This window comes from Salarias fasciatus, chromosome 11, assembly GCF_902148845.1.
Source record: "Salarias fasciatus chromosome 11, fSalaFa1.1, whole genome shotgun sequence".
NCBI classification, from domain to species: domain Eukaryota; kingdom Metazoa; phylum Chordata; class Actinopteri; order Blenniiformes; family Blenniidae; genus Salarias; species Salarias fasciatus.
In genome coordinates this window covers 5536380-5557675 of record NC_043755.1, presented here as the reverse complement: position 1 = coordinate 5557675, position 21296 = coordinate 5536380, and the positions used below count along the sequence as shown (strand labels likewise).

The 21296-nt window shown below is 42.0% G+C and overlaps 3 protein-coding genes across 3 annotated transcripts; 1 reads left to right on the top strand and 2 right to left on the bottom strand.

Moving 5' to 3' along the window:
- Nucleotides 1-318: 318 nt before the first annotated feature.
- On the bottom strand, nt 319-3766 carry tfpt (TCF3 (E2A) fusion partner). Its single transcript, XM_030103791.1, has 7 exons — nt 3628-3766; nt 3000-3121; nt 2559-2681; nt 2218-2288; nt 2057-2126; nt 1793-1951; nt 319-916 (listed from the first exon to the last, which is right to left on the bottom strand). Exons 2-7 carry the CDS (start codon nt 3099-3101, stop codon nt 842-844), a joined length of 600 nt encoding a protein of 199 aa, XP_029959651.1. The 5' UTR covers nt 3102-3121; nt 3628-3766; the 3' UTR covers nt 319-841.
- Nucleotides 3767-3805: 39 nt separating this feature from the next.
- On the top strand, nt 3806-5548 carry ndufa3 (NADH:ubiquinone oxidoreductase subunit A3). The gene is made up of 4 exons (XM_030103798.1): nt 3806-3845; nt 4106-4180; nt 5164-5241; nt 5376-5548. Exons 1-4 carry the CDS (start codon nt 3839-3841, stop codon nt 5465-5467), a joined length of 252 nt encoding a protein of 83 aa, XP_029959658.1. The 5' UTR covers nt 3806-3838; the 3' UTR covers nt 5468-5548.
- Nucleotides 5549-8932: 3384 nt separating this feature from the next.
- On the bottom strand, nt 8933-17899 carry LOC115397431 (brain-specific angiogenesis inhibitor 1-associated protein 2). Its single transcript, XM_030103739.1, has 15 exons — nt 17500-17899; nt 14929-15074; nt 14741-14816; nt 14548-14634; nt 14002-14063; nt 13833-13904; nt 13615-13752; nt 12900-13052; nt 12545-12721; nt 11229-11889; nt 10926-11136; nt 10288-10350; nt 9753-9912; nt 9596-9636; nt 8933-9069 (listed from the first exon to the last, which is right to left on the bottom strand). Exons 2-15 carry the CDS (start codon nt 14974-14976, stop codon nt 8997-8999), a joined length of 2022 nt encoding a protein of 673 aa, XP_029959599.1. The 5' UTR covers nt 14977-15074; nt 17500-17899; the 3' UTR covers nt 8933-8996.
- Nucleotides 17900-21296: the final 3397 nt, after the last annotated feature.

Below are 21296 nucleotides of genomic sequence, written 5' to 3'. Positions count from 1 at the left end.
TTGTGGGGGAAAAAAAACATCCTAAATGTAAATGACTAAAAAAATGGCAAAAGCAAAAAGGGCAAAGCAAACATTTAAATGATTTTCTTTTTGAAGCAGCAAATAAAAACAGTACTAATGTCAAAGTTCAGCACAGTCTCGTGTGCTCTGATCTAAATGTGCCAAAGTTACCAGAAACAGTCACTTGCCGTAAAAAGGGTTAATAACACAGCATGTACTCTGATGACTCCATAAAGTACAAATAAATGTTTTGAGGTATTTTAGATTATGTGTGTGATTACCATATTGAAAAATCCAAACCCTGTGTTGAAATGGACACTTTGATTGTGGCTTCAACACGGTGTCTCTTGAAAACTGAACAGTCACATTAATGTCAGTTCAGATTTGTCTATCATCTTATGTATAATGTAAGCATCAAAGAAGATGAAGGAAATGTTCAGTTAAAGTCTTTCCTGAGACGCTGCCTTCATAAAAATGGGTGATCACAGTGAGTCTTGGAAACCTAACCTGTATCAGGCCAGATATGGGGGTGTGAACAATCTCAACAAATTACTTCAGCGCATTTAGGAAATGTTTACTCCACAATAATAAAATAAAACATAGTGTGTGGTTGCTTTAATATCGATAGCAAACAAGTAAATAACAATAATAACTTTCCTTTTTGACTGTGCACTACTCATAATTGTGAATCAAATTCCAGAATATTTACAAAACAAACATATGCATGAGACAAACTGAATCAGTCTGCACCCCACAAGTGAAACTACACGCTGTGCAAAGCCAGACTGAGGAGGGATTCTTCAGTCTCGTCCTCATTATCACATCCTCGGCCGTGCATTGATCAGTGGGACAGAGAGGTCGGGCTGGGCATTTCTCCAAACTGTGTTTCTGCCAACACCGACATGTCTGGTTCAGTCTGTGAAGAGGAACACGAATCCAGTCAACACAAAATCAAACATCCTTCACTAACAGCTGCCAGCAGGGGCAGGTCAGGTCAGGCCATTTAGATCAAGAGACAAATGTTCATAAAAAAAAATAAAAATAAAACTAAAGTCTTGTAGGCCTCGTAGAGACAGAGAAAGAGACAGAGAGAGAGACAGAAAGAGGAAAAGAAAGAGAGAGTGTTTATTTCGACAGTCTCTTTCCAAGTTGCCACAGCAGATCATGCGATCTGCTTTGTGGGGGACAAGTGAGGGATTTTGTTCCCTTGTGATCTTGTGACATGAATATTTTGTATGCTATTTTATTGTACCTTCCCACACACTCCGTGCATTTATTCTACCTTTGTTATTTTTTTTTGGCTAAGCGAGGTAGACGGCCGATCGGATACATAAAGTACTCGAAGTCTGAGCATTTCTGAATGGCACCACTGGAAGCCAGATGCTCTTCCAAATGCAGCCTGCAACCTGTTGTGGGTTTTGAACCAGCAAATTTCCAGTTAAACATATTTTTGCACAAAGGTCTGTGCACCGATACGATTGAAAAAAGTAATGTCTGCTTGGTTATCATAATCGTAACTTCTATATGAGCATATTTCCTGGTCAAACATCTTATAATTTAGACTGTATTTTAATTATCTTCTTCTTCTTCAACGTTTAGATGATCGCATCAGTCCAGACCCTCTGCCTCCTCTATTGTTCCAACAGCCTCCTAAACTCCATCCGTCAATCTCTTCCTCTTCCCCAAAATCCTTTGTCCGATTTATCCACTTCAATATCCGTTTTAATGGAAACAGTGCATGAACAAGCGTATTTTGGGGAATTACAACAGTTCAGGGTAACTGTTACATCACCTGCTGCTCTTTATCCTTTTCTTGCCGAGGAATTCGGTGCCTCTTCTTCTTCGGTCCAGCTGTGTATTGCGGCACCGCAGACACGCTTGAGCCAGAAACACCGTTGAGTTTTTCATCCTCCACCCCAGTAGCAGCATCTAAACTGACTCCAGGCTCATCCTGAAACAGACATCAGGGAACACACGAGCATTAAATACCAATATGTGATCACATATAAAAAATGCAGTTACAAAATTTGTTTTTAAATTTATCAATAGTCCTTACCTCAAGCAATATGGTGAGCTGAGCATTTCTATAATCATCTCCATGAGCATCTAACGTTTTCATGAGAAACCTGTGAACAACAAAAGACATGAAGAGGGAAACTTCATGAGAAACATGCAAGAACTTTTGTATTTATAACTCATTGTAAGAAGTTTCTATACCTTCGTTCCTTCTTCAAGCGTCGTGTAACTCTCTGCACTTGGTGGAGTCGACCCAAAATCTTCTGATTTACCTGAACAAAGTAATACACGAAAGGAACAAATGATAAGTTACTGTGTTGTTACGTCATATTAACAACAACAGCATCAGGTGAATAATTATAGAAAATCTATACATTTGAAATATGACATGGACGCAGATATATATCAGAAAATTTACCATTGTAGAAAATATGAACATAATCGTATCAAATTCACATCAGAAGTCAAGCACTGATTTCAAAAGACATACAGGCTAGTAGTGTGTGCACTATTACACACATACATGGGATGTTTAAACACACCTGTTCAATTTCTTTACACCTTCTGCTCAGAGCGAGATATTTTCTTTTATCAAGAGCTCTTCTCTCTTCATCCTCTTGCGCTGTGCTCTCTAGAAGCTCATTGCTTCCTGGTCCCAGTTCCACCTGAAGAAACCAAGCATGCTTCCAGACTAATTTGTTTTTTGTTTGTTTGTTTGTGTGTTGTTGTCTACACTATGTATCATTACACATGACAAGACTCAAAAATAACAATAACAAAGACATCTAAAATGCGCTTTTTCCCTATTCCACATTAGTCAGACTGAGTATTGTTCCACCCATTGTTCACACTGCAATTTTTGTCACATTGGTTGAAATATGACATAATATTCATACAAGTAATTGGAATATTATACATTTAACTTAACCCAGCAATACTCTGACCAAGGAATCCGTAAAGCATTTCTATACTATTGACTTTACCTCTCCTGGACCGAGCTCCAGGCCACCAGGCTCCAGCTCTGCCTCCAGGATGTGTCCTCCAAACAAAGGAGGCAGGGTCAAACCAGAGAAATCCTCCATCATCTGGAAACCAACAAGTTCCTCTGGAATTAGGAACAATTAAAAAAAAAAGTTATGAGTTATTTTCCAGGGACAGTGACTGATTTCAGGACTACAGCTTCAACGACCTACAGAATGGAAAGACTGTAATAGTAATCATTCAACATTTATTTATCTCAAGTACAACAAGGTTAGTACAAATCAAAGAGTTTCAAAAACCATAGATGTTTTCTTGACTTGTACTAAAGCGATATAATTTTAGAAAAAATGTAAAACTATTATGAAATTATAAATTATAAAAACACCTTCCCTGTAATGAATCATAAGTGAAGAAAGGAAAAGAAAGGAGAGAAAATCATGAGATTTATTAGAGAGAGAGAGGTTAACCTAACACTAACCAACCCATACGCTAAAAGAGAATATATTCCAAAAAAGGTTAAGAAAACTGGATGACTGTAAGTTAAGTGAAACCAGTTGGATAAAGCATTATGGGTCATATCTTCTCGTGTTGGTTTTTTTCCGAGTGAAGTTAAAACATCGTTCTACTTACATTACAGCAGCTGGCGAAGCTTCGCAGCAAACGATTTCATCACCAAATGTATTTAAAAATCGGAAATTTAGCTCAATGTTGTTACCACGAGTGTCTCTTTAGTTCCACTCTTTATTTGAATTCGTGTTTACGTTCATCGGCGCAGAAATATGACGTCATTCTAATATAATACATTTCCCATGAGCACCTGCGGTGGAACTACACCGACAACATGGCGGGTACGTGTGTATTTTGTCATCTTTTGGATCTTTAATCATCACATTTAGCTTTACCAAGGACCCGGGGAAGCGAAAATAAACATATAAGATATTCCAAATCACAAAGCTGACGGATTAGACTAACTTCAGCTGCATGCTGTTTATTACAATAGACCAGAAAAACGTGACCTTGGTTGTGTTGCTGTCGTTAGCTCGCTGTAGCGGACTACACGTAGCTCCGCAGGCTGTCGGCTTCAACCTGCTCCTGTGTTTCTCTGCAGGAATCGCAGCTTTCCTGAAGAATGCCTGGAACAAGGAGCCTGTTATCGTGGCCTCCTGCGGGATCGGTCTGCTCGGTAAGTGGAAAACCTTCTGTCATCTGGAGCACTTGACACCTGAGCTCAGTCTTTGCACTGACTCCCTGTGCGTCAAAAGACAGACTTTGAAGTCTCACTTCTTGACTATAAAACCTTGAATACATTTCAGTTTTACTAGTAGAGTATGAAATACCCAGACCCCTGGGGTCTTCAGGAAGAGTTTGACTGTTCCAGAGACAGAAGCAGCTTTTAGTTCCTGATATCCTCACCTGTGGAACACATGATCTGAACTCCTGAAGTCATCTGAAACACACTTCTTTTTAAATAAGGCCTTCAAAAACTATTATTTGCTCAAATTTTCCATTAAATGACTGATTTCACTTATTTTATTACCTCTATCTTAATGATGCTTTAACATTGCGCCTGGTTTAATGTATTTTTTTTCTTTTATTATATATTTTATTAAGCACCGCGAATTTCCTTGTATCCGAATGGTGCTATTAATTTCTTTCATGAAGCTCAGATTTGTGTAGTTGTGAAGGACATCTTAAGTCTACAGCTACAATGGAAGCTGCATTTTGTGTAAACATCATCTCCTGTGTTTGGATTGTCTTAAAGCTGACTTTAAGTATGTCAAATCCACTTGAAAGCCTTTTTTAACTGATCTAAATATTGGACTGTCCAATACATCCAAGTTCAGTTTGCTGCAGACTGTTGTAGTTACTGGAATGTTGCTGCTTTTATGCCAGTAAAAGCCACAGAAAAGCACAAACTTGAATGTTTACAAGTTTTGATACATCAAAGGGGGTTTTGAAGATTTGACTGGCTGACGCTGAGCAGTAAGATTTTTATGTCTTGTCTGATTACTGAAGGGAGTGAGCAGGAACAAGTGCACACGACTACATGCATTGTATTTATTCTGCATTTTATTTTCTATTATACAGCAGACTGATGTACTTTCAGCATTGTGTGGGGTGTCAATAATGTAGAATGTGTTCACTAACAACATTTTCTTCCATTAGGTGCCCTCCTTCCATTCATCAGCCCCCTCACAAAATACACAACCATGCTGAATAGAGCTATTCCATACAGCTACCCAGGTAAACACAGCTGTTGGTCTGAATGCAGATTTCATCCTCCGTTTGATGTTTGCTTGATAAAGCTTTGGGAAATCATTTAGCCCTCACACACGTTGATTTAGAGTGGTTTAAACCTTTTTATTTTTGTTTTGTAGTTCCAGTCCGAGATGATGGAAACATGCCAGATGTTCCGGCCCATCCATGTGAACCAAAAGGAAATAATTTGGAGTGGCTTAAAAAGTTATGATTGTCCCTTGTTCATATCTGTCTGCATAGTTGCTCCAATTGTCAATGTCCACCAATAAAGATTCTATTTAATTCTATTGTTGTAATGCTTTCAGTGGGAAGTGTTTCAGTACATTTTCAGTACCCTACCAACTAATAGAATTTTAACTGATATTCCTAATACCATTCCAGTAAGGATTATATGCTAAGGTAAAATATATGCAGTTATAAAGTTATCAGGGTTGACCTTTACTTTCACACAAGCACCAAACGAAATCAATGATTTACAGACACATTAGATATGTGTGTAAAAGTCTGATGACCTTTGAGGAACAAAGCACAAGAGAAACTCGTATATCTGCATATTAAAGCAGAGCAAGCCCAAAATGTAGGTTTTAAGTTGACTCCAAAGGGATAAAAATTTCTTTCAAATGCAATAAATGTATCCATTACGTTTGAGAATCCGATTTCTTAAATTGGCACTAATAAGCTGAGATAGTCCTTTATTTGTCCAGTGGGGACATTTGCATTGATGGGAAAAATACATTCTTCAATCAAAAAAACACAGGATTAAGATTTCAGTTTGTTTCTCCAAACAAGATAATATGAATTAGAAAGTTAGCTTCAACACAGTTTAAATACTTAATATGTGGTTCTCAAATCAGAATAACACTGTCAAAACACACTGCTAGTGTTAGACGTCAGACGTTTGTAATGTTGATACTCAAATCTCAGTTTCAGAAGATGTAGCAAACTGACAATGCAGTCACAACAAGACTAAAGACAAGTTTACTTCATATAACTTTTATTTCACAATATGTCAATATTCAGTGTTTCTCAGCAGTGTTTTTCATAATATAATTTCTGCAGTCACCGGGATTTCATTTTGATACAACAACCGCCGTCTTTACAATGCTGCTGTTTTTTCACAGAACCACAGGTTTCTGCAGGAACCTGTGTGCAAATTCTAAATGATAGTTCACTTTAGTACAACAGTTTTGAACCTCGTGTTCCCTTCAGCAGAGAAAAAAGATCAGCTGTGGAAAAGACTTGTAAACATCATCACAAATTGGTGCCCAACTATTAAAATAATCACTGAATAAATTCATCTGACACTCATTAAGCACAGTAGATGTGTCATTTTAGACATAAAAGTTTCATTCATTAAACCAATTTTTGTGATGTCTCAATTATTACATCTGCATTTCAGATAATGAGATGGGATTAGAATTATTAATAAACTGAAATAATTCAGTTTTTTTTTTTTTTGCTTTATTCTTTCTCATATTATCTTTCAAGCCAAAATGTAAATAAAAAAAAAAGTTAAATTATTTGAATAATTCTTCAGATTTTTAATATGTTTTTAATCTGAGGCCAATCAGCATCACAATTAAGTCTTTTCAGTTCCTATCTGTGGTCATGTGAGTAAGAACAACTGACAAAACATTCAACTTTTCAGCTTTAGTGCTGTTCGCTTTCTTCAACAAACCTGTGTTTTTGATTTTGTTTTGTCATGTCACATGGAATTAATTTGAGCTACGCTTTCTCTATAGGAGCATGATATCAATTAAGACTAATATTATTTTCTTAATAATAACTGAAAAAAACTCGGCACAGTTAATCTTACTTAAATTTTATCGGCCACAACCATGAATTCTATTCAGACATGCATTTCTTTAAAAGGCTAAACCCTGCAGGAGAAACTTAATTCAAAGTCACACTTAAAACCTTTATGCAGGCAATAGAGTTCCCAGAATGCTTCATGGTTTCACTGTGTCATTTCTTTTACCTGAGTGTTGAAAACTGAACTCCTCTGCAGCTCAGAAGACTTTATGATGAGACAAACACAAAGTTCAAATGTTCTACCAAAGTGAAAAATCAGTTAGAGAAGAAGTCAAATAAAAGTCATACAATCACACATATCTTAGCTCTATTTACAAGCAGGAGTAAGTATTAAGTCAATCATTATGCTGTCACCTTTAAAATAGAGGGAGAACTAAAGAAATGAATGTACAGGCGGTTATTAACGACTCACTACGATTTCTGCAGGTGATATATTCAATCTTCGCGATGCAGAAGGATTACAGCATTTAAAGGCCATTTAAACATTTCTGTTTACACGGACGCAACATTTCACTTCCGTCCTTCAGTGGAGAGTGCAGCGCGACAGAGGACGACTTCTGATGTCTCTACACCTGCTCGGACGTCGGTCAACTTCCCGTTTACTTTCTTCATCACTTTCAGAGTTTCATTTCCTCCAACAACATAATAATCCTATTGTAAGTCCCGGCTTTCACGTCTCTCTTTAGGATTCTGTTCGGTCTGACTGGTGAACACACAGCTTTAGATCTGGAACTGAAAAGGAACCAAGAAGACGTCAAACCCAGAGACCGAGCACGCAAATCTCTCATTCATAAGACCTGAAACCCTCCACAACATGCTACTTTCTATGAAAACATTTCTTTCAATAGTGCCACTATCCAAATGTTCAACTACGATATTTTATCATCTGTGAAGATTCTCAGTTTTTCTTCTCTTTTTTTTTAATTGTTCCATTTTTACGGAATTACATTAAATCATCTTGTTGTAATCTCAGGAGACTTTTCGAAGCCGAGTATTCCAAATGTAGAAATGTAGTTTGGAAGTTGCTCTTTTTTTTTTTTTTTTTTTTTTGCAGAAATCATCCATGTACAGAGCTGAAATACTCCAGTAGTTCACACTCACAAATACTAAAACGTTTCCTTACAGCAGCAGAATCAACATGAGTGTTAACAGGCATAAATATAAGACTCATTCGTGACTCTTGAACAATGCTCAAGATCAATAACTAAAACACAGGTGACACAGAAATAACTTAAGTGTGTCACTCTCAATAAAATATGCCCACGTCTTGTCTAAACGCTTTCAAAAAGTTTAATACGTTAAGAAGTTCACCTCGACAGGAACCAGGAATATGGCAGCCTTCCTATAAAATCTAAGAGAGCGATGGAGAAGGAGCCTGTCCTCGTCCCAAAACACTTCACCACAGTCAAAGTGCACGACCTGCTCTGAGGATCCAGTCTGTACGTGACCTGAACAGTAACACGTTCTGAGAATATGGCACAGAAACACACACCGATAAACAGTGTGAGAAGCAAGAGGCATCCTTCAAAGGCGAGGACAGATTTTATAAAGTGTTAGTTATTCTGGGCGAGCGAGTACTGTTACGATCATCTCTAAGCTAAGAACTGCAAACATGTTGTTTCATTAGAACTAGTCTACAGTTCATTTCACTGCCCACAGTTGACACAAGCAGTATTTTGAGGCGTCCCACTGGGGCTTTTCTTTTTTCTTAGGGACCTCACAAACATTCCAACTGAATTCAGTCATATTTCTGAAAAATCAAAGTGAACATCTTTTTATTTTAAACAGCCTTTTTGAGCACATGTAACATGCGTGATTTAAAGTGATAAAATTTAAAACTCTACGGAAACTAGCGTTCATTGAGCGTTAAAGACAACTGGATGTGCTGTTTTCAGGATGGAGTGAGGAAAAGCAGAGAGCGCAATCGATTACTCGATGATTGGAGCTGAGCGATCGTTGGTGACGGTTTTTCTGAGTCGGATGTGGGCAAATGGATTAGGCCTGCAAGAGAGTGACACAGTGTACACAGGTAATACAACAACTTAAGACAAACACAGGTAAAACTCATGATTAAAGTCCTTTGTGATGCAGATTTGTATAAACCCTAACTTGATAATCGAACAGAGAAAATACTGTTACTGTATTTGTGAATTTGCTAGTTTTAAGTTAAATGTAAAAGTGAAAGTCTCATAATTGTTTCACTGTGGTATGAATAAATAAATAAATAAGTAAATAAATAAATAAATGAGGTTGCAAGTACAGTAAAGGTGAAACAGTACCAACACATTTCAAATATCTGCTGTTTTTGCCCAATAACCACTCATGTTTGTCATTATTCACTTTTTCTGAGTGTATAAAACACAAACTGTTAGAACTTTGTCTAAAAGCCAAATCCACAGATTTACTAAAGCTCTCGTTGAGCCCCAGCGGACATTACACAACAGATTTTATAACTTTTATATGAAAAGTCAGTAAACTGCCATTTTAAATTGGCGGCCTGGCCCTTTATGAGTTGTTAGAAAATTACCTGGTGGGGGAAGGCGGAGGAGAGGCCAGCTCTGCGGAGATCTGGAAGGCAGAAGATTTCTACATGGTTATAAAACACCTGCGTCTCCCTCCATCAGCTGTGCAGACGCATTCCCAGTCAGCCCCCGGTATTCTCCCACAGGTTTAGCGTTCCTGACCTTGTGGGTGTCGGCCATGCTGTACGGGCGGGGCCGGAAGGTGCTGACCCTCTGGGGAGGAAGGGAGCGCTCCTCCTCTGACTCGGGCGTGAGGGCCGGCGACACCAGCTTGTCGAGCTGGCCGGTGCTGGTGCTGTTAGCTTTAGATAAGAAGAGAGAGCTGCGAGGAAGGTCACAGGCAGAGGGGAAAGAATACACAGGAAAATAGAGATTAAGGATATGTTGATTTTCTGCGAACAGTGTTGCTGCTGAAGAGAGAGAGAGGAAGGAGTCGCTGCCAGTGGAAAGATTGAAGAGTCAACAGCTTCTGAGCTCCTGTGACTTTCTGTGCAGCTGCCATGAAAGATGTTTTGGTTTATCAAGACTGAGAGTAGAAAGAGAATATCGTCGCAACAACGCAGCTTTCAGATGATTCCTAATGACACTTAGCTTTAAAACAACAATGTTGTTGTTTTAAAGCTATACAATACATTCGTGATCATCACGCTGTCTGCCATAGATAAAGTCAAGAATGACCAGTCGTGGCCTTGCTTACCTCTCCAGGTGATCAGTCTTACTGTGCTGAGGCTGAGTGTAGGAGAAAGGGAACCAGCCTTTCCTGTGGAGGCAAATGTCACGGAGATTACATGACAAGGCAAACAAAGATTGATTTATCACAAAAAGTTGACAAGATCAGAGGCAGCCATGAATCACATGACTTAAAACTGCAACACAAATTCCTTGAAGCATTTTTCTGATAAGTTCAAAAGGGAGAGCCCCTTTCCTTTATGACGCCATCAGCATTAGAGTTAAAACAGGAATATTTTAGCTAAGGCGAACTAACAATATGCAGTGCCAAATAATTTCCAAAAATATAAACAAAGGTTTATTTCAGGCTGCTAATATGTCACAGACGCTGTAGAGTAAGACTTTTGCTAAGGCAAAAGAAAAGGACAACCCACTCAGAACAGAGAGAGACAGCAGCTTTACAACAATTTTTTAGGTGATAGAAACTGTGGTAGTTATTTAATAGTTGTAATTAATTATTAATTTACATTATATTGTAATGATAAATTTAATTATATCATCTTGCAAAATAAACATGTTTGAAAGTTGTATTTTTTCAGTTTAAGATGCAGTTAAAGGCTTAAAGACAAACTGAGGGTGTGGGTTTGTTTTGTGGAGGAGTCGTACCGTCCGGTCCGCTCATTCTGGCCGTAGTGCCACCCATCTCTCGGCTCGGAGATCAGCAGGGTGATGTAGTCACCAGGCAGGAAGTGCAGTAAGCAAGCCCCGCCCACCACACTTGAACCACCGCCGCCATCCGATGCTCCAGCCGTGTGAGCAAACATGGCCTCCACCCGCGTGGGTCCGGACAGAGGCAGGACCCTGGGCAGACTGGAGCCTTCAGCGGGGAGGAGGAGAAGAACAGATTTACAAGTGTTGGGATGGCGAAACTTACAGCAAAAGTGAAAAATAAACGGAAGCAGGTTGTACCCTGAAAGGCGCCGAGCCTCATCTCGCTGGCGGGCCTCCTGGGCAGCGGGAGCGTCGCAGTCCCAGACACCTCCGCCGCCTTCAGCAGCCAGGGGTTATGGGACGGGGACAGAGTGCTGCTCCCTCCCGGCGCCGCCGCCTGCTGCAGCAGCTGCACCGGAGTCATGGACCTGGACAGAGGCGCGCTGTGGGGCAGCGGGGGACTGTGGGGGGCGCTGTGGGGGATCGGGAGCGTCATGCCCTGCGAGGAGCTGCTGGCCGGGGAGATCTGGCTGAGGGACATCACCGTGGAGGGGATCAGACTGGGGGAGAGGTTGGACGTGTTGGCGGCCAGGAGGAGGGAGCCCTGCTGAGCGGCGCCGCCGGACGGCGTCGGCGTGGAGGCGGCCGGGCTGGCGCTGCCGCTCGCGCTGCCGCTGGCGCCGCTCTCAGGGAGCGGGCTGGCCGACGCACTGACAGGCGTGCTGGTGTGCTGAGGAGACGCTCCTCTGGACGAGCCGCCAGCTGCTCCTCCGGCGGAGGAGGAGGAGCGGAAAGTGTGTGGGGAGCCCTGAGGAGGACAGCCGTCGCTCTGGGAGGAGGAGGAGGGGAGGGAGCGCTGCTGCTGGGAGCGGCTGGAGTCCCCGTTCAGCAGAGGAGGCACTTCTTGGACGGAAAGCCTCTGAAAAATAAGAAGAACTATCATCAGTTAGGCGTCGCCTCATAAACCTGCTCAGAGAGAAAGATAACCATCTGCAGACGTCCACACCCGCTGAAGACTCAGAGTCAGACAGTTTGATGAAACTAATCTGAGAAACACTCACACAGGCACAGGGATAACATGCAAACTCTCCACAGACAACCTGGTCTTCTTACAATGTTCCAGTAGTGCAAAACATCACACCACAACACACAAAGATCACTGAATTTAAACCTATGCAAAGACAAACTTCAATAGTGTATCAGGTGTCAGTCGTGACTCGTGAGTGACGTAGAGGTCTGGACAACCAACAGGCTTGCTCCAGGCTTCTGGTCTTTCTGTGTAGAGTTTTCATCTTCTCCCTGGGCTTGCAGTAGCTTTTCGTCTTTCTTTTTTGTGATCTGTCATCCTTTCAAAATTAAAATTGCAATTAAAAAACAACTGTAGATGTGCCTGTGTCCTTGTGTGACTGTTGAACTGACTCATACTTCATGACAAAGACTTTCTAAAGAAATGATAACAAACTGAACATTTGAATAAATATTTTCTCTCAAAGGTCCTTTAAGGACTTTTAAAAAAAACAGTTTAGGCTTCTGTGAAACATTCGCAGTGTGAATGACATTTAAAGAGGCCAAACCTGTTCAGGCTGAGCCGAGCCGAGTTTGGTGTGGCGGAGGACCTCGGCGATCCCGGCGGCGCCCGAGCCCTGAGGCGCAGTGTGACGCAGCAGGTTGAGCGCGCGCTCCGGCAGCTTGGTGGGCTGAGAGCACGACTGCTGCCACGAGGAGAGTTTCTGGGACAGCAGCTCTCTCACCTGTGATTTGTTCCAAAACACAAAAGGAGTTAAACTCTCTTGCTTATTAGTGCAAATCTGAAAAGTTCAATGTAATTTATTATCATTAAAACTATTAAGTCAAAACAGGTTAAAATGAGTAAATAAAACAGTTTACATATTCCATCCTTCCACGTTTTCTCCCGTTTGGTTAAATCACCTTTGAGTGGTAGTTGATGAGGAGTTTGGTGACACAACACTGTCTGTCCACCAGGAAGCAGTATCGTCTCCTCTCCTCAGTCAGGGCCGATCTGTAACCTGCGGCCACCAGCGTGTCCAGCTCGCCCTGCCGACGGCTCATCAGCTCCACAAACTGCAGGAAAAACAGCAAAGATTTTCACCGCAGACCCTCGCAGTCCTGCATTTATGGTCACACTCAAAGATAACATGACCTTTAATGTACATTGTGGAGACTCACACAGAAGCCTGGAGGCTTGAGGGACGTCACATCCTGCCTGTCGCCTCATGATAACAAAATCTCGCACATAAAACCCTCCCCTCTCCCCCAGTGACCTTTCCCTCTTATGTATTCCTCCTCTTTGACTTCCCATCCAAGCAGCCAAATCCTCTCACCCTCTTATGTCACTCATGTTTCTTCCAGCTCAAAGATTTTACCCTAAGTTGCTTATTTTCTTAAAAAAAAGAAGGGGAAAAAAATCAGCTGAAACAGATTATGTTGTTCATAGCAGCCTGTTCCTCACACAAACACTCATACAACTCTGATTTATAATCTGCAGTAAAGCTGATGTTTAGGATTGGCGTATTGGAAAGATTTCTCAAATGAAAGGCGTCACTGTCGCCGTACCACCTTCCCCTCACTCTCTGCACGCTGAAAACAAAACGTTTGACGGTTTCCACCTTTGCCTTCCCGTTACCTGCATCTCTCGGTCTCCGTATTTGTTGGGGTGACGGCTGCCCTGGCTCTTCCTGCGCAGCTTCTTCAGCTGGGACTGGCAGCGCTCGATGGACTCCGATTTGGACCTCCGCTCACCCTGGTACTTTTTGAGAGTGGCCTGAGAGAAAAACATGCATGGGTAGGGTTAGGGTTAGGGTTAGGGTTAGTGTGTGATTTCAAACCAAGGAACCGTCTTACTGTGAGGTATTTGATGTCCAGCTCCAGCTTCTGCTCCAACTGGGCGAGCAGCTCGGAGTGAAACAGCTTCAACTGTCGAGGAATTCAAAATGCACCACAGATTTTAAAACGCACTGCGCTAACGCGTCAAAAGATGTGAGGTGATCAGATTTTTAGCTGGCGGTCTTACCACGTCTTCCAGCTGCACCTGGATCTGTCTGTGGACCTCGGCCATCTGAAACAGTGTGTCACCTGCAGGGAGCAGTGGAGGCATGTTCAGAAGTGAGGGTGATGAAAGCTAAATGTTGGAGATTTGTGTCTGTTCTGTGATAACGTGATTGAATTCATTGTCCGATGATAACAAATTGATATAAAACATTGTAAAACTCGCTGCTTGGACACATTTTTGCGATCGGCAAAGTGGCGGTCAGCCGTGAGTCCGTCCCCCGGTCGCGCTGCAGTCGGTGGTGGCTGGCATCTCGCCCTCCGACACTCCTGCCTGCCTCCCCCGCTGTTTTCAGCATTACAATGAGGTCATGTGGTGTTGTTAATCTCCCAACAATGGCCCCACTCTCTCCCTCGCTCTCTGTTCTCTCTTTCTCTCTCCCCACGTTTCCTCATCCCCTCTCGTCTTCATCTTCTCGCTCGCAGACCCTTTTCCTCTCCTCACCAGCTGTCACGGTCACTCCATTAGCTCTAAAAGACGTTTCACGTTTGGACTTCCGTCTCCGCTCACCCAGCTCTTTGGAGCCTTGGCTGTCGCTCGCCAGTTCTCCCAGTTTCACCAGGGCGTCGAAGTACCCTTTGGCAGCCACGGTCACTCCTGGGGAAGAAAGTCAACTTTAAAAGAAGACTGAAAAACTATTTTGGAAACTTTTTTTTTCCAGAAAGGAAGAACAAAAATCCAAGCCAAGTTGTGTTTGGCGAACCTGTCAGGGCTTTCTCGTAGTGTTTCCCCATCGTCACAAAGTTCTTCAGACTGGGATTAAACTGGTCCAAAATCCCCTGTTGGCAACAAATCGTATAAATATCATATGAATCCAAAGACTGCAACAAAAAATGAAGAGAAAAAACTTTTTAAAAATCCTCCCAAAACTGACATATCTTCCACTTGTACCTTGTAGACATTTTCCGTCATCTTGTTGACCTCGTCGGTTCGAGACATGCTGACTTCCTCTCACGTTCTTCCAGCGGTTATGTGGCTCTCGTTGTCTATTCCTGCTCCTGTCACCGTCTCTAAGCTTCACAGCAGACACCAACCTGCTGTAAGAAGGCAGACAAACACAAAATAACAAAGAAACGACTGATTTTCACTGTCAAACAACTCAAAGTGCACAAGTTAAGACGGATTTAACTTCACCTCCATCAGTGGCGCTGTTTGGGTTTTATTTATTCCAATCTTTTGACTTTTTTTTTCCATTCAAGGAAAATGCCAAAATTGAGCTAAATGAACCTTTTTAAATATAAAATGACTTGTTTTTTCTGTGAACAGACATGACCACACATCATAGATATCAGAGGTGGAGCCTCCATGATGACTGTAGTGTGATTACTGTGTGGATTTCAACAAAGCAATCTTAACTACACTTTGTGATAACTTCCACTGGTGAAAAGTGTTTATCTCCTCTCGCACATCTGAAAGTGCTTAGGAGTCTGTTGACTAGTGCGCTGAGACGTTGAGGAAAACATTGTAACCGGTGGGGATATTTCCATCCTGATATTAATGTCGCAAGTGGAAAATGAAAGAGTCTGTGTCCACTTTATGCAAGAAAAATAATCAACTTCTCCAACCAGAGCCAGATGAAGAAATAAACTGAATAATTAGATAGTTTATTTCTGCATTTCCTCTCCTTCTTCACGCAATTTTTCCAAGGAGAAGTCAGTGACTGCCTTCATCTGTGCCTTTTTTTTATTACTTTAGCTTCTGATACTGACCCTGGTGCAGCTCTAACTGTCACGGGTGATATTATTACTATTATCAGTTAAATGTTAGGTATTTAGGTTTCAGACAGACAGGTGGATTTAAAACCTAAATCAAAGTGCTACATCTTCCTTTCTCTTTATTATTTAGTCAAATACATACTGATAAACCTCAACATACAAACTAAAAAGTAACATGTCAAACCAATTATCCTGCTCTTTAGCTAAAATGTTTAAAATGGACGGTTTAAATGTGCATCAGGACTTTAAATTCACCAAACCATCACAGCAACTGAAGAGGATCTGCTTGGGTTTCATGTGTTATTTTCCCACTTGAGTTTCTGCTGCCAGTTTCTTTACACTATCGCCTCAAAACATTGGAACCCAAATATTTCTCCAAGATTCGTGTGCCAGGCCAGTGCTGCCATTTTGGATAAGAACAATGGGCTCCTTCCAGCCAGAGTCACAGGTGTCAGAGCTCTGAATAAACAGGCGACAACAACGTTTCCTCGGCAGAGAGGACGATCAAGAAGGGCCGAGCGCTCCGGGGTCAGAGGATTTCCAGTCTGGGTTGGATGGAGAGAGACTCACACAGGTCCCCGGTGCTTCATGCAGCCCTTCTTTGTTGCCTCCGTGCGATTACAGAGAAAACGTTGACCCAGATCAACTGATGGTATATGACACAAAGCAAACATTTCCAGACTCTCGCTCATTAAGGCCACCCCAGTGCTGCCTTTAATTTGTCAGGGGGAGACGAGTCTGCTGCCGTGCAAAGAGCTTTTGTCCTAACATTTAGTTCAACTTGCCTGTTTTATGGCGTGAATGTTCTTCAAAGCGACGTGCGGGAACACAAAACACACACAGCTTTTGTCATTCTGGATGTGGAGGAAGAACTGCTGCGAGTGTCAGGATGCAGCAGCAACATTCTGCAGGTGGTTGGAGAACTAACACAGAAGGTGCATTCATGTGCTCCAGCCTCTTTTGATTTCTGAAAATATTTGGGTTTTTTGGAATAAATAGACGAGGCTGCATGCAGGGCAAACTAAATAAGCTGAATATTTCAACCAAGAGTGTTTATAGATAAAGAAGTTGCGATCTTTATGTTTTCCTGAGCAAATCCTAGCAAATAAACAACACAAAGAATTGGAAAAATGTGCATGCAGATGCGTCTTAAGGAAAAGTGTGCTGAGCATCTTCAATGTAATCAAAACTTCACTAAAAACAGCTGGATTTGTGCAGGATGGACTACTGTATGTACATTCACAGAATAAGAAAGATCACATGCATCTCTGAGAGGGTCTTCAGCTGAAGTTGTGTTGAGCTTGCATTTACTTGCAATTTTCCAAACACCAACTAAAAATGTAATTTTTTTTTTTTCAATTTCCACACCACCTCCTTCTATTTCAACAACTTCCTCAACCATTACAATTAAATTCAGATTAAACCGGCTACAAAACATAAATGACATTGGGTTTTAAATTGCAATACAAGTTAGAAAAAAACTCATCAGTGTCACATGGGTTAGAATAGAGGTCCACTAAAGTATTTTAGGTCACAATAAAAACACATGCAAAGTGTCCTGATGACAAAGATCAATCATTTGGACTACAGAGCAGAGCAGAGCAGCAGCAGCAGCAGAGCAGCAGAGCAGCAGCATGCCATGAGGAAACTCTGGAACAGCTACCTGTTGATCCTCAGCTCCGTCCGTGCAACAGTATCAAATAATTCAGCTGCTTAAAAAAAAGAAAGAGAAGAAGAAGTTACATACCTTTTCTGATCTCATTGCGGGGGACGAGAAAAAAGCTTCCTGTGCGTCTTTCAGAGTGAAATGAACAGTAGAACACCCCCTCTTTCTTTTCCCATTAGGCTGCTTTCCCTCTCCGTTAGTTGGTGGGGGGTTGTTTCATCCAGCAGAGCACTAAATCTCAACTCTCCCCTCCCTCCACCCCTTTTCACAGCTCTCTCTCTCTCTCTCTCTCTCTCTCTCTCTCTCTCTCTCTCTCTCTCTCTTCTCTCTCTCTCTCTCTCTCTCTCAGGAATCAGGGTCAGACTTTCGGTGCCGTTCAGTACCTTTCCTCTCAACTGAGCCGATTACCGAGATGCCTTCACTCCTGCAGAAAACCCTCCAGTGTGTGAACCTCCTGCTGCACCTCCCCTCTCTCTCTCTCTCTCTCTCTCTCTCTCTCTCTCTCTCTCTCTCTCTCTCTCTCTCTCTCTCTCTCTCTCTCTCTCTCTCTCTCTCTCTCTCTCTCTCTCTCTCTCTCTCTCTCTCTCTCTCTGCAGCCTCTCTCTGCCTCCCTCTCTCACTCGGCCAGAATAACAATGAGCTAACGGGACCTCGTCTGAATAGCAGCAGCAGGAGAATAATGACTTGAACTTTTTGAGGCAGAGACAGAGGCTGCACTCTGCTGGCCTACATACACCCGGCCCATCACACATTCCTGCTCCCCATTCTCATTCTGAGAGAGGGCCAGAGGAGGAGGAGGAGGAGGAGGAGGAGGAGGAGGAAGAGGCCCTGCACGGACACAGCCGGCCCTTTCATTTACTGCAATAAACTGAGCAGGAGATTAAAGGCTCATATAAAAAAATTTGAAGGTGAAACAAAGCGGAGTTTAAAGTAGTGGAAAAAGTGAGCAAAGACTGCAGGAGGGGAGATGTGTTATTAAAGCAGATTTACTCAAGTGCTGCACCTCTTGTTTTTAATGTACTCTAGCAGGGCCATCAGCCAGGCTCTCCATAAACACCAGTGCCGAGCTGGCTCCTCTACTGCTAGCTTTTATTGCTGAGATTTATCCAATCTGCTCTGTCTCAGTTCTGCATTTTGTTAATTTGTCAGGAGCCTCTGAAACCTGGGTTTAGACTTCACTTTGTCTGAGAGGAGTCAAAGTTAAACGCATTTGAGGACAAACTTGAGAGGCTTTCAAAGTGTGGGAAGATGAGCTTCAACCACACTGGAGCCTCTAACTCCAGTCACCCACTGCACCTGCTGCATGTGTCTAGTGGTTTCACATGGATGCAGAATTTAACAAGGTCTTTAAATTATGAGACATTAGTGTTAACTACTTTTGGGCTTGTCAGGAAAAATTAAGATTTTTGCTGGTTATATGTTTGTTATGTTTTATTTGAAATTCAATTTAAAGTATTCCTACATTTACTTGACAACTGTTGCTTTCAAAGCTCTGGTTGGTGACAGCTACATTTAGAGGGAACTAATAAATATCATTACATCTTTTACAGGAATTAAAGGGCAGAAAAAAATCATTGAGAAAGAGATAAAGATAATTAAAATTTTGATGAGGTGACAACAGTGATACATGATGCGTATATAAGTATTACTGCCGGATCCGTTTAAAAAAAAAAACTCAGATAAATTAAACCAATTTTCTAGATGATGTATTTCACTTAAATTAAAGTGATATTAAAAAAAAGTGTTTTGCATCTTTAATAAAGCAGTAGTAGTAACAGAGAATTCCAGGAAGTTCAGTTTCAGTGTTTGAAAAGTGAAAGCTGCATTAGTAAGTTGTTGCCACTAGAGGGCAGCAGATCACTCACGTGCTGCTCACATGTCATGTCCAAACTGAATCACAAATAGGAAAAAGGACCAAAACTTTTCCATCCCATGTGTCGTGTTTGATATCAATAAAGTTTATGTTGATCCTACAAAAAAAAGCAATTATTTGTGTACTTTCAAATGAAATCAGCATCATTTGCCTGCTCTGCAGTTACAAGGGTTCCCCGTTAGGGGGCGATGGTGTGGCGTCCCTCCTGCTGCACTTCCTTGCACGCGACTGAAGCATGAGTAGTGTGACTCCTTTGTGACAGTTAACAGGAGAGCAGGTTGAACAAAACACAACACAAACACCTGTATTTCACTGTGTGTGTGTCGATATGGAGGCTTTGTGAGTGAAAGCTAAAGGTATTCAGCTCATTGATTAGATTATGTGTTTTCTGCTATTGTCACAAATCACTGCCGTTTAATATATTTGTTCACATTCACTCTGCAGGCAAAAACACTGTGTTGCTTATGATCATTACAAATCAAACCTCCATTAATAAAACCTGATAAAAGTGTGTGTTTCCAGCAGTGGGCAGTGTGTGAGCTGCTCTGCTCTCCAGAGCCTGGACATGGTGTCCTGTCCTCCTCCTGCTCCGCTGGGTTCTGGGTCACTGGTTCCAGTGTTCTTTCAGGGGGATGCTGGAGCGTCTGTGGTCTTGTGTCCTTGGATCTGAGCCGCAAAGCTGTTTGTGTCCGCTCGCTTCCTCGGGGCCTAATTCACACACGCTAAGGAGCTTGACAGACAGGAGGACTCGGCTCGTGTTGACCTATTAACAGTAAAGATGACTGGACAACACCTCTCCCATCTGCTGAGGCTACAAAAAGAAGGTTTTCATAGTTTTCTAAAAACAGTTAATGACTGATCTTAAAATGTTACAAGCGTATCCAGAAAACAATATTGACATTGCTTCACTTTTTGCATTTTTTTGAATGTTCTCAGATTTTAAATGATCTCAGATGTATCCTTTTATTTAGATCACGTTTTTGGAGCTTAAACGGAGTCCTCCTGTGTTGATTACAGTTGATTTGATGTTTATCTGTCTATACAACACTATTGACACCCCATGCCAGAGCACAAACCAAGCATGAAGTCAAAAGAATTATCTGTAAACCTCAAAGACAAGATTGTCTCCAAAGATAAATCAGGGGAAGGTTACATAAAGGTTTCTGCTGCTTTGAAGGGCCTAATGAACACAGCGGCCTCTGTCATCTATAAACGGAAGGCGTTTGAAACCAGCAGGATGTTACAGAGAACCTGGAGCTGGATGGCTGTCAAAACCCAGAAACCAAATCTTCTGGTCGTATGAGACTAACAATACCATCTGTTCCTCTATCATGACTCGTCTCCCAGTTCCTGCTGCTGAAAAACATCTTCACAGCATCCTCACAGCATGATGCTGCCACCACCGTGCTCCACTGTAGGGATGGTACTGACCTGGGGATGAACGCTGCCTGGTTTTCTTCAGACATGACGCCTGAATGCAGCGGTGAACTCCTGACCTCGGACCGGGGCAGCGGTTCATCTTTCAGCAGGACGATGACCCCGGGCACGCAACCGAGAGATCACAGGAGTGGCTTCAGGACAACTCAGTGGACGACCTTGAGCGGCCCGGCCAGAGCCAAGGCTGGAATCCGACTGAGCATCTCTGGAGAGATCTGAGAACGGCTGCGCGTCGACACTTCTCATCCAACACGGTGGAGCTTTTAGAGGCCCTGCAAAGAGAAACGGGACAGGTAAACTACATAGAATATACTTATAATATACACATTTCAATATACTCCTGTTTTAAGCAACAAGCAAATTATTTATTTCACTATAAGAAATGACACTTAACACTTTACCATGAACAATTTAAAGTTCATAATGTGTCCTTCTGCTCATCAGTTCGTTGTATTATTTAGTATTCTCACCTCACAGCATAAAGACCCTGGTTTGCCTGATCCACACTCAGGTCTCACTGATTGGAGTTTGCATGTTCTCCCTATGCCTGTGTTGGTTTTTGTACCTG